This window comes from Polyodon spathula, chromosome 15 (assembly GCF_017654505.1).
Source record: "Polyodon spathula isolate WHYD16114869_AA chromosome 15, ASM1765450v1, whole genome shotgun sequence".
NCBI lineage: Eukaryota > Metazoa > Chordata > Actinopteri > Acipenseriformes > Polyodontidae > Polyodon > Polyodon spathula.
In genome coordinates this window covers 11,132,598-11,145,638 of record NC_054548.1, presented here as the reverse complement: position 1 = coordinate 11,145,638, position 13,041 = coordinate 11,132,598, and the positions used below count along the sequence as shown (strand labels likewise).

The following is a 13,041-nucleotide window of genomic DNA, read 5'->3' as shown; positions in this document are numbered from 1 at the left end:
CCTGTGCTCACCTATTATTACATTTTTCTTGCACGTGAAGTGCTGTGCAATCCTTGTGCCTAGATACAAATATACATTTTAAACACTTGTGTTACACAGAGCCGTTTATATCCTGTGTACCAATGACTATACACCAACATTAACACACAACACATAATCACAAAATACACACAGGGGCGGGGCACTTTGCCACACACACATACATTTATTTATTTTTATTTTTTTTGGCGGGATGTGGTAGATTTAATTTCCAATATCAATGCAGTTGTCCTGCAATGACAACATGTTGATGATACTTAGAATACCTTGTCACATCTGTACCACCCCTATCTGTCCCAAGCCTCATTAGAGGATTGGGTATTTGATAATCACCTTTTGCCGCCAACTTGATTATATTACACAAAAACAGCTGAGCCAGAAAATTCAAGAGTGTTCGTGAAATCTAATCTTCACTTCCCTGTGTACCTACCACAGTTGGTAACATTGCCCTATTCCTCATATAGTATTTTATATAAAATATTCATTCATTGTTCACGCAATTGCAATTAAGAATGGGTGCTGAGACTAGTGTCAGGGGAAGGAATCTCAATACTACATGTGGGCTTAAGCTCCTCTTAAGTCATGTAATATGGTTAGCTTTCCCAGGGGAAACAAAAGAATTGTGGTGTACAGTAGTATTTTGAACGGAAAGACATGATGTCACCGGAAAGCAGACTGTAAAAAGCAGGATGTTACTACAAAAAGCACAATACAAAACTGTAACATTGGTTAATGCAAGGCAGAACTATTGATTTCCTTGCTCATAGGGGTCTGGCCTTGTGTCTATAAATGGACTTTAATGGGATTGTCAAAGTTTCTGATGCAGCCAGCTTTACATTTACAGGATAATTCTGAAGAATAATAGCTGGCATACCATTATATAATAATGATAGTCTAGTATGTTCAAGAAATGCACCAGCACAGTTTGAACTGTAATTGAATTGCATTCAACAGCAGTTGCCATTGCTGTTTAAATCCACACAACTTTCCAAAAACCTAATTAGCTGCCCCCCCAACTCAGCATTTGAAACAAGAAAATAAGGAAAGATACTTTGATGATGGTTCATAACAGCAGTTTCGAGAGATTGATTTGTGAAAGCATAGTTTGTGTTTCCCTTTCCCATATTACCATGCTGTGAGTTATTTTGTCAACCCCCCACTATGCTGCTTTTTTTATGTGTGCAGTTACAAAACGGAACATATATGTAATAGCTACAGGGAGATAATTGCTTTCAAAGGATATGCGTATGTACTTGCATTTAGAATCCAAAGTAAGTCTGTTCAGTGCACTACAGTACAGAATGTGCAAGGGCGTGGCAAAAGGGTGTCTCTTCTGGAGTCTGTGAGGGAAACAGGAAGTGAGTCGAGATTTGTATTGTAAGAACAATAATGGTGGCAGCCCAGGTCCTAACCATTCAAACTGATCACCTTCTCAGTGTTTCAGCATTTAAGTCAGGAGTAACGCCTTAGGTAAGGCACCAGTCCTAAAGGAGCACTAAAATAGGGACTAGTAATAAAAAATTGAGACTTCCATCTGTAGGCTTGCAACAAGGGAAGCTATATAAAGAGGGACCTCATTATTCATGCTAAGATGATAGTCACTTTAACAGGGGGAAGCGTTAGATATGTGGGTCGTCACTGAATAATAATGAGGCAGATAGAGCATTGAGTGTTAACATGCCGCACAGGTGCGCAGATTTTATTCAACACACACATATGCTACCAATAGGGTACCAACAATGGTAGCCCTAATGTCAGATTTAATAAAGAAAACAAAACAGCTAAAAATAAAAGTTTGACACGAAAGGCAAGCACTAGCCTCTTTAAAAGAGAGGTCCCACTCCAGGAACCTACTACACTATAACAACCCTGTTTGGGATCAACATCCCCTAAACTAACCTACTGCTGTTGTTCCCGAAGTCCTGGACTCCCAGCGACTGTGGGTCGTTGTGCCGGTTCTGGCTGAGCAGAGCCTTCACAGGCAGCCTCTTGCAGTTGGAGGGTTCTATAGTAGTTATCCTGCAGAGCCGACACTCTCCTCCTGGATGTAAACAAAGTTCCCCTCTGTGTAGCGAGGCAGTGCAGCCACCTTGAGCTGTGGCACAGATGCCTTTTGGGCTGCGCGCAGCCTTCTCAGGCATGCCCCCCCCCCAGCCAATCAGGACCTCCCGATCAGCTCGGCGTCGGGCCAGTCTAACTGTTCAATTGGTTGCCTAGCAATGCGTCTATCTGTCTGCCCGTTCATCCATACGTACGTCTCTGTCACACTTACATTTTGCAAATGTCTGGATAATCGCTTATCAAATTTTCTTGAAAGACGCTAAAGCTTATTTTATACTATTCTGTAACTACTGTTGATATTTTTCATGGTCATTAGCTTTTTCATAAATACTGATAACAGCTCTAACTGTGACTTCACAGCTGTGGTGGGGGATGCATGCTGCTAACATTCTTGTTTGACGAGGCTTCACTGTTGCTACTGTATCCTTGGTTGTACCTGCTGATGTGAGCATGTGGTCGGTGCTGTCTTGCACGCTAGAATGGTAGGAATGTTACGGGAGAAAAACAAACACCGAATTTTACTTCAAAATGCTGATTTTTGAATCCTGATGTGAAGGGGGATCTACTCCTCCTGCTCATTTCACTGTGAAATGTAGCCCAATGTAAATGTTGTAGATCATAAGATAAGGATGACAGTATGTAGGCTGACGAGATCTGTAAATACAAACCAAAATGCTTTCTGTACTGTGTTTTGACAGTACACTCTCTTTGGAAAGTTAGAACTTAAAGCAGTAGTGGCCTCTGCCTTATGTTTCCTACCAAGTCGGGCACAATGGAAACAATTCTCATTACTATTTGGTTGTTCTTAAACTAGAGTAAGTTCAGCGGGAGGTTAATCAATTATTGCATTAAATAATTGACTGTGTTAGTTTCTTTACTTATTCTTAATATTTGGCAAGAAGTACTAGGGTATAATGAGACAGTATGTGTATATGTATGTGGGTTTTGATTGTTTGAAACAACAAAATAATCTAGGGGCTTATATAATATAAGTAATTGAATTATTGACCAATTCACATATAACATGTGATTTATTTTTGACTGTCTATAAAGCAGTCAATTAGGTATAAGGTCTGTCGTGTCTGATTTCATTACTGTTTAAATCCATATCTTCTTGACAGATGAATGGTCTTACGTAACCTTTTTTTGTGGTACTATAGCATACAGTATGTTGGGTTAAGGAATGCTAAACCTGTAAAATGACTGAGCTTAACAATTAACCCTAGAGACAGATTTAAAACTGGGGCAGAGCAGTGTTTGAAGTAGGCCCTTGTACAGTAATACATTACTGTCAGTATTGATTAGATGAGATGGGACATCTTTGGAACAGTCTTCACTTTTTAGGCAATTTGTTACAAATTCTTACTTAAGACAAAAATAATCAAATAAACTGACAAACTGTTGCTGATGCAGTCGCAGGTCCTCGTACTGTACTGTACAGAAATATTTTATGTTCTTCTTCACAGAGAAATGGTGCTGTGGAGCCTTCTGCACTCTAAGCGGATAGGATTACAGACAATTTCTGGGATTCAATAATGCCAAACTATATTATACCAGCTGTTAGTGTTCTGACTCCCTAAACCGATGTGCTGTACTGCAGCACGTTAGAGAAGCATTGGCTTTTGTTAGTGTCTCTTGTCTGCTGTACTGTAGTTGAAGAAGTGCATTGTTTAGGGTTGTTTGGGTAAAAATAAAGTTTTTTTGTTTTGTTTTGTTTTTTGCAAATACAATTGTGCATTGTCTATTAGAAGTGACAGACTGGGTTACTGTGCATGCACTTTTAAATTAGTTGTTGTTTTCGGTTCTGATGTCACAACTGCAATACAGTATATGTCATGCATGGCAGTCTTTGCTTGCTCATTTCACTTATTACCTGTGGGACACATTTATTCACCTGTCTGGTTGTTTATTTATTATAAGTAGCTCTTTAATACTGCAAAGCTCATTAAAGGGATATTGATTTGAAGAAGCTTGGGTATTAAGAATGTAGGTATGAGCAAAAATAGAAGATTGATTTTATATATATATATATATATATATATATATATATATATATATATATATATATATATATATATATATATATATATATATTTATATTATTATACAGTAGGAAACAAATGTGGTTTCTCTGGAACAATAAAAAAAAAAAAAATTGACATAGGTGCCTTCAGCGAGCCATGCAGCTTTGCAATAGCTATGGGAGCAGGCAATACGGTTCACTAAACTGAGGTGATGTCTTTTGTCTTGTAGTGTGCAGGAGAAGAGAATTGGGTGGACAGTCGGACAATATACATTGGGCACCGGGAACCCCCTTCAGGCGCAGATGTTTACATACCACAGAGATATCCAGACAACAGGATTGTTTCTTCAAAGGTAAGGAGGATCACAGGTATTATGAACATATATCAGTATATATAGATTCACCTAAGATCTGACCTCCCTTTCCCCCAGCAATCAATAATTGAATACATTTAACATGGGATCAGACAAATCATTTTTATTGCACCGAACAATTATGGAATCACATTGCTGTCGTTCTGTCGTTCTGATCTCTCTTAATATTCCCTTTTCAGAAAGAGTGTTGATCAATCCCATGAATATTTTACAGGCAGCTGTAATTATGTATTTCTCAAAAAGTCATTAGTCTATGTAAATCAAGGTCATTATTATTTGCTATTGAAATTGTCTTTTGGGGTCCCCTGTAGTTCAGCTAGTAAAAGCTCAGTTTGGAGTTCAGGGTGAGTCATGCATCCCACCCATGCTATGTTGCTGGTCTGACTGGGAACCCATAGAGTGCTGCATCAGCCTTTGAGCCTCTGCAGAGTTAAGGAGGAAACATCTGATGGTGCCAGTTCTGTTGATAATGCCTAGTGATTATTTAATTCAGTTATAAAGTTATTTATAGCTAGCTAGCTTTTGACAATGTAAGTATAAACTTGTCACTACATTTAATTTTTTAAAAATCTGTTCAACTGCAGTTTTAGTAAGCAGTAAGAATTGGATCGGAGAATCATAGTGTCAAGTTGCAGGCAATTCTGTCTTTTTAAGGACCCTATATCCTGCATGCATAAAATTACGTACCATACTATTGGTTATTGAAAAATGAAGGCCATACTTCACTTTCTGTCCTATTATTCTGAGGTAAATATGAGTTCTTAATTAGAGATATTGTAATAAACAATATACACTGAGCTGTGTAAATACATCGTGTATGAAGTGTGCAGACTAGGCCTGATGTATATCATATAACAAAGGAAATACTAATACCACCAGTGCCACATTCATTGATTCTGTTTGTACAAAATTGATATTCTCTAGTATCTCAAACAAATAAACTCTTCATAAAATAATTGTGGAAAAGGTGGAAAATGCTGCTAACTATATGTAATATTTACCTTGCAAGTTTGGCCAGTGTTTGGAGCATGCAAAGCGTTTTCGAGTGATGCACTGTAACAGCATCTATATCCTCTGACTCGCCAAATCTGAGGCTGCACTGTTTTTTATGCTAATCCCACACACCACTTGCCATTTCAAAAACTGTTGCGCAAATTCTGGCAAAATGGTAAATCAGTACAAGGCAAAATACATTGTGATACGTATTTCTAATATCTATCAGCTACAGGTACTGTATGTCATTTAGACAGACATGGATTTTTGCCTTTGAATTCATGTGTAGCACTATTTTGTTCTGTGCACTAAAGAAAATAATATTACTCCATACTGTTGTTTTCACGTCTCGCTACTAAAGTCTTCTCTCACTGATCAATTAATGAGCACTGACACAAAGCAAAATGGGCAGAGATTTGTGATGCATGCCAAAATGAAATGTGATCAGACTGAAAGCTTGGCCAATCAACATGCAGTGATTAAATTGACATTAATGCTGGCCAATAGCAGCTAACAGAAACTGAAGCTATATGAGGAATCAGAATTCGAGCAGCATGAACTTCGTTGAATGAAAGCACAGTTCAAAACCCAGCTGGTGGCTGCATTTGAGAAACGTTGCTCTAGACCTTCATAAAAGCAAAATAAATGTAAGGGGAAAAAGCTTCATTGTTTGACCAGCTGCGCTCTCTGCAAAACTGTGTAACATTTGACAGTTCTATTTTAAGGGATGTTTACCATCCACCCAAATCTATCAGTTAGGTTGGCTAGACTGCCATTTAGTGAACGATTTAGAAGTAGGGGTGGGGGAAGGCTGACTAATTAATTTGCTTGTCTACATAATCTCTTATATGCTGTATAGGCAATTGAGCCTGGTTATATAAAAACAAAGCAATAGACACATTTCATTTTGTGGTGTTTTTATTGTTATTAAAGTCATAGTTCAGATGCCAGCCTCTGGAATTACATATTAATTATACCAGTTTTGTAAAATTAGGTCACTCTCAGAGCCTCTCTGAGAATTGGACTGTCTCAGTAAGCAATATCCAGATTAAAGCTAGTAATACATTAAATACTGTCCTTGTAGCCAATAACATAAAATACAAGTGTAAAATATACACAGATATGGTAGACAGCTGGTTCAAGCATTAAGTGTATCAATGTGTTTCAGCATATTTGGGAATGTTTCTTGGCTGAGTACACCAAAGTTAAGTGCACTTTTCTTCATGTCAGGCTTTATTAAGCATGTGTAGACTGTCTAGTTTGCCTGCGGGACTTTTGTCAAAGTGGAAAATGTCAGTACATTGGCAAACATGCATTGCAAGCCTCTAAACAAATGTTTTAACTTCAGCCAAGAACTAGAAAATCACTCATTTAGAATTGTACTCTGCAAAAACAGATTGAACATTCCAGTTGGTCTGAAAATATCTATATTGGTATATGTAAAGTTTCATTATCTTGCAAGTTTATAATAACCAATCTTTTTTTTTTCTTCCTCTTTTTTTCTAGTACACTTTTTGGAACTTTGTGCCCAAAAACATGTTTGAACAATTTAGAAGAATTGCCAATTTTTATTTCCTAATCATTTTTCTAGTACAGGTAAGGTATACAGTAATCTTTTTTTTTATTATCATTATTTTTTTATCTTTAAGTTCATATAAAGGATGTAAGCAATACCTGATTTGCTCTATATTATATTACAATGTGTTTTGTGATGTTATAAAATGTGATTATGGAACACTGCACCTTTTTAATAGTATGACTTTTTTATTGAAGTTCCTCTATTGACCTTTAAATATGTTTGAAACAGTGTCATTTTTTCACTATTAAAGTATCTTTTTTTTTTTAAACTTAATAATTTATTATGCAATCTTTTTTTTCTTATTGTTTCAGTTAATAATTGATACCCCAACCAGTCCAGTTACAAGTGGACTCCCACTTTTCTTTGTAATCACAGTAACAGCTGTTAAACAGGTGAGTCAAAGCAGAGATTTTGGGGTGTTCTTTATGATGAACTGAAAGGGGAGCACTGCTGTGCAAGAGAAAGGCACATTTCCACACACCTGTCCTCTACTGTCTTGCCTCTAATCTGAAACATGCCACATCTGTGCCACATCTGTTACTGATAGTGCGGTGTTTGACATCCCTGCCTTCTGGGACAAAATGATTTGGTGGAATCAGATGGTTCAATATGAAAATAAAATGGTTTGGCACAGCAGCTGCAGAGCCAGGTGATTGTGTTTCAGCAGTCTGAGAGCCCAGGTTATAAATAACTCACTCATGCCTTTGATACTGGTGGGTTTCAGAGATTTAATTGAGAGGGAAGCTGTGTTTTTCACAAACTAATGAAGATTGGTTTCTTTCTTTTTTCTTTTTTTCTTTCATTCTTCATAAACAGTTCTGTTCTCCTCTCTTACTGCAGAGTATGTCAGAGATAACATCTTCATATAGAAGTACTGTCATAACAACAAAGATGCTGCATATTGTTGTGTGCAAGTTTCTTCTAAGTGGCTACAGCTGGGGTTTGAACTGTCAGGATGCTGTAAGCATTACATTACAATAGGCTGAATGACTCGTGCACAAACAAGCCAGTGAAATGTGATTTATACTGTTTAAATCTGACAAAAGCCCCATGCAATTGTTTGGGACAAGCAACATTGTTAAAATTCATACTTCAGGAAAGAATACATGGATTTAAAGAAACCTTTCAATGTATCGTCACAGCAGATCACTTGCTTGAATACAATAAAAAAAAAGTATATAAAAAGTAGTGAGGAAGGTGTGGTTCGTTTCTGTGTTCCAATGTGGTGTGGTCCTGAGAGAGTTCATGGATGCATAGTGTTGTAATAGACCTCTGTTATGCAGATATGACTGGAACAGGCATATTACAAAGCCATGAAGCAATGAGCTATGTCTTGTAATGCTTTGGAGTGTGAATTTCAAATTGTACTTCCAGTGAGATTATGCTTAGGAGGAGTTTTTATGCAGTTTTTTTTTCTGAAGTATTCATTATATTGACACTTGCATTAGCTTGAGCTTAAGCTGAAGCTGCAGTACTGTAAATATGTAGCTCACAGCAGAGGAAGTGGCCAACAGAGTGAAACAACGGGAATATAAAATACTTATCAAAGACAATTCCTTTGGTTAGAATGTACAAAAAGGTAATGGGTTCTATTTTACTGATCGAAACAGAGGTAGATCTAAATACTGCTCCCCTACATTATATTAATAATTATTAAGTGTTTCAGTAAATCAGCCCTGGGGGAAACACCTGCAGAATTAATATAGGATTAAAGAGGGGTGGTATTAAAATCCACCACATCGTTAAAAGAGACCCCGATACTGTATATTGGAATTTAAGAATAACACTGTATACAAATATGATACAAAAACATCCAAACATTTTATCATATGATTAAGGGATAATGGCATTAGTGTGGCATGTTACAAGATAATAATATAACTGAGTCATTATTTGAAAGAGGGAGTTTCATTATTACTGAGGAATGCTTTTGTCAGTGTTATACCAGAACTGTCTAAACGTATTTATTTCTTTACCTCTGTCTGTAATATAGTCCACTAAAAGAGTTCACTGTCTGAGAGAAGGGCTCAAGCGTCCCTGGGAAGCGTTTCATCAGGAAGCAGTGGTTTTAGAACAGGTGTTAATTAGTGTCCTTTTTTCCTTTATTGAGTAATATCAGAATGACTGACCTCCATAGAAGACAATGGGATAGAAGTGTCCAGTTGTTGTATTATTTATGGTAAAACTGCTGAGAAGCTTGATGAAAGCATTAGCTGAAACCTTTGTCTATTAACTTTCTACAAATATGTAATACATTAAACAGTGTAACAGTTCAATCAGAAAATATGCATATTTCATTAAGCTAATATTTACTACTTATGGTGTAGATGCCGTCAAAATAACAACATCCCTTTACAAGCCACGTTATTTCCCTGTGGTGCTGTTTAATGACACTTCATGACCTAAGAGGACGATCCCCGATTCTAAAAGCATTTAATTTGAAACACATGTATACCGTGGCTTTATGTTGTCATAGAACTGTTAAGCAACACCTGTGCTATATACACCTTTATTTAATTCCCTATTTAGTGTTCACCTTTAGCATATAATAACTTTTAAAAAAAGTGAAGTTAATAATAACATTGTTTTGAAGTATAGTATAGTAACAACAATATTAAAAATGGTAGTAATTCCAGTAACAGTCATATAATTAGTAGTCAAAATATGAATAATGATATTAATAAACAAAATTGGAACTGTGATAAAGTAAAACTATATATGTAATGCAAGGAGTATTTGTTGCGTTTATGATTCACAAAGCGTATTCATAACTTGTGACAAAATGTTTCATCAATTGGTTTAGCCTGTGGTGAAGCTGTCAGGTTTGAACACAGATTAGCATTTTAACTCCTGTGCAAAGATAAGATCTAGTAAGTACCTTCTAAAGAAGCATCTTTTGTTTTTATCTTTACTAGCTTGGAGCATCAGTGTAAACGTGTGTAGTCTTGCACAGCGATCAGCTAAGAGCCCAAAGCCACGTTTCTGTTTAATGCATACAATCAAGCTTTGTAAGAGTTTTGATTGTTCAAATAGATACTGTACCCAAAGAATTAAAAAAAAAAAAAAAGTATCCAAATGCATCTTGCTCTGTGCTGATTCCACTATTTTCCAGGGCTATGAAGACTGGCTCAGACACAAAGCAGACAATGCATTGAACCAGTGTCCTGTCCACATCATTCAGCATGGCAAAGTGGTGAGGAAACAAAGCAGAAAATTGCAGGTGAGTAGTACTTCAAACAAGAAAGATGGTCACACACCAATGCCAATCGAGTGTAGCTGTTTGAATTTGTGTTTTATGTTTATATTACTTGTGAATGTATGCTACCCCCATGGCCTTACTTAATCAACACAGGGCTTAGGCCTGTGAGCAAAACAGAGGATGAAAATAAGTTCCCTGGCAGATGTGGTAACAATACTGAAACATGTTAACCTTGTGCATCAATTTATATTTAGGGTTGGGTCATTTCTAAAATATATGTATGTATGTATGTATGTGTATTAAAATGAGCATCCAAAATATTCACAGTACCTTCACACCTGTGGTATAAATATCAGTCACCTGCATTGTTGAGCTCAGAAGTATACAGTATGCCCTGGAGAGTAGGTGCTCGTGATATTTCACCTTTTACACAAGGTCATGTGATTGGGCATTCTGTCTGGAGTGAAGGGCTTTCTAATGGCTGTGTGCATAACGTTATTGTGACGTATCATCAGTAGAGTCTTACCGCTGCACAACGTCAGCCTGCCGGCCCTCAAAAACCGTGCACAATGAGCACTTGTTCACCAGGTTCATTCCAACCCCACGACAGCCTTGTGGACATTGGCAACTCTGCAAATATGAGCCCATGCATGGCACAAAGGGTTCTGCATAGGGTGGGCTGCAATGGGTGAGTGGCCAGCAGAAACACCCATACAAATGTACAGTGCAGAAAGCACAGGGCAGCAACGTCATGGTCTGTGGTGTGATTTGGTTCAGTGGAAAGACTGAGTTGGTGTTCATTGAGGGGCATCTCAATTTGGCATGTTACATTGCTGTCCTTCAGAACCGTCTCATACCATTGTTCAGCCAAGGGGTTTTGCAGTTTACGCTGCACCATCTGCAGGAACATGACACCACATGTCAGACATCCAGAATCACCACTGCCTGGAAGAGACAAGAGAGGATGCAGCACCCTGGACTCCTCAGTTAATATAGATCCCTGTTCAGTTCAATTTTAAGTGTAGTCATTTCAAAATCAAAATGTATTCAGCAAGAAGACTATCTTATGCTGTTCTATGGAGCTGTGGATAATACAGTTGTAATATCACTATCACATCAACATCCACATTGATTTAATTACATCAGCTTAATTCCTCACAAATTATTATTATTATTATTATTATTATTATTATTATTATTATTATTATATATTATTATTATTATTATTATTATTATTAAGACAATACTGACCACTACATGGTAATAATTTTGAAGGGGTATTTGCATTCATGCTGTTGCAAGGAGTGCTTTGCCGAAGGATGAAATAGAAATGGTGGAAATGACAAATGACTGCTTCCTAACACAATTTGTCAAGGCACTGACTAGAGGGGAGGCATGCCTTGATTTAGTCTTTTCAAATAACAAAGATAGAATAACTAAAACAGAGGTCAGAGAACCACCGGTAAACTCAGACCACAACATGGTCTCATTTGAAGTGTTTTTTAAAACCCCAAAAGTAATGACTAAAGCTAAGGTTTACAATTTTAGAAAAGCAAACTATGAAGGTATGAAACAGAGACTAACAGAAGTAGATTGGAGTAAAATAGAGAAAACACCCACAGAAGAAGGATGGTTGTTCTTCAAAAATGTAGTACTAGAGGCGCAAAACAATTACATCCCTAAAGTAGACAAATCTAAATGTAAAACTAAATTGCCAAAATGGTTTAATAGATCAATTAAAAAAAATATTCAGCGAAAAAAGGCACTTTACAGAGCATTAAAAAAGGACCAAAAAGAAAGTACGCAGAAAGAGTACACAGAACTGCAAACGCAAGTCAAAAAGGAAGTTAGAAAGGCCAAGAGAGAAATAGAAATGAACATTGCTAAGGGAGCTAAAACCAATTCCAAAATGTTTTTCCAATATTACAACAGCAAGCGAACATTCAAAGAGGAGATTAAATGTTTAAGAGATACAAATGGCAAAATCGTAGATGAAGAAAAAAAAGCAAATATATTAAATGATTACTTTTCACAAGTTTTTACAAAGGAAGATACTGACAACATGCCCCACATGTCATCCAGTTCCTATCCAGTTTTAAATAACTTTAGCATAACTGAAGCAGAAGTGTTAAAGGGACTAGGAGCTCTTAAAATAAACAAATCCCCTGGGCCGGATGAGATCCTCCCAGTAGTACTCAAAGAAATGAAAGAAGTAATTTACAAACCGCTAACCAAGATCATGCAGCAGTCTCTTGACACAGGGGTGGTACCGACAGACTGGAAAATTGCAAACGTAATACCGATCCACAAAAAGGGAAACAAAACTGAACCAGGTAACTACAGACCAGTAAGCCTGACTTCTATTATATGCAAACTTATGGAAACTATAATAAGATCCAAAATGGAAAATTACCTATATGGTAACAGGGTCCTGGGAGACAGTCAACATGGTTTTAGGAAAGGGAGATCGTGCTAACTAACTTGCTTGATTTTTTTGAGGATGCAACATCGATAATGGATAATTGCAAATATGACATGGTTTATTTAGATTTCCAGAAAGCTTTTGACAAAGTCCCGCACAAAAGATTAATTCTCAAACTGAACGCAGTTGGGATTCAAGGAAACACATGTACATGGATTAGGGAGTGGTTAACATGTAGAAAACAGAAAGTACTGATTAGAGGAAAAACCTCAGAATGGAGTGTGGTAACCAGTGGTGTACCACAGGGATCAGTATTAGGTCCTCTGCTATTCCTAATCTACACTAATGATT

The 13,041-nt window shown here is 37.0% G+C and overlaps 1 protein-coding gene across 6 annotated transcripts in view; it reads left to right on the top strand.

Moving 5' to 3' along the window:
• LOC121327563 (phospholipid-transporting ATPase IH-like) overlaps positions 1-13,041 on the top strand; it is a 76,169-nt gene that overhangs the window by 30,513 nt on the left and 32,615 nt on the right. For all 6 annotated transcript variants that reach the window (XM_041271652.1, XM_041271651.1, XM_041271650.1 and 3 more), the window contains exons 2-5: positions 4,354-4,476; positions 6,997-7,086; positions 7,381-7,461; positions 10,182-10,289. In XM_041271652.1, coding sequence (XP_041127586.1) covers positions 4,354-4,476; positions 6,997-7,086; positions 7,381-7,461; positions 10,182-10,289 — 402 coding nt within the window. The remainder of the gene's footprint in view (positions 1-4,353; positions 4,477-6,996; positions 7,087-7,380; positions 7,462-10,181; positions 10,290-13,041) is intronic.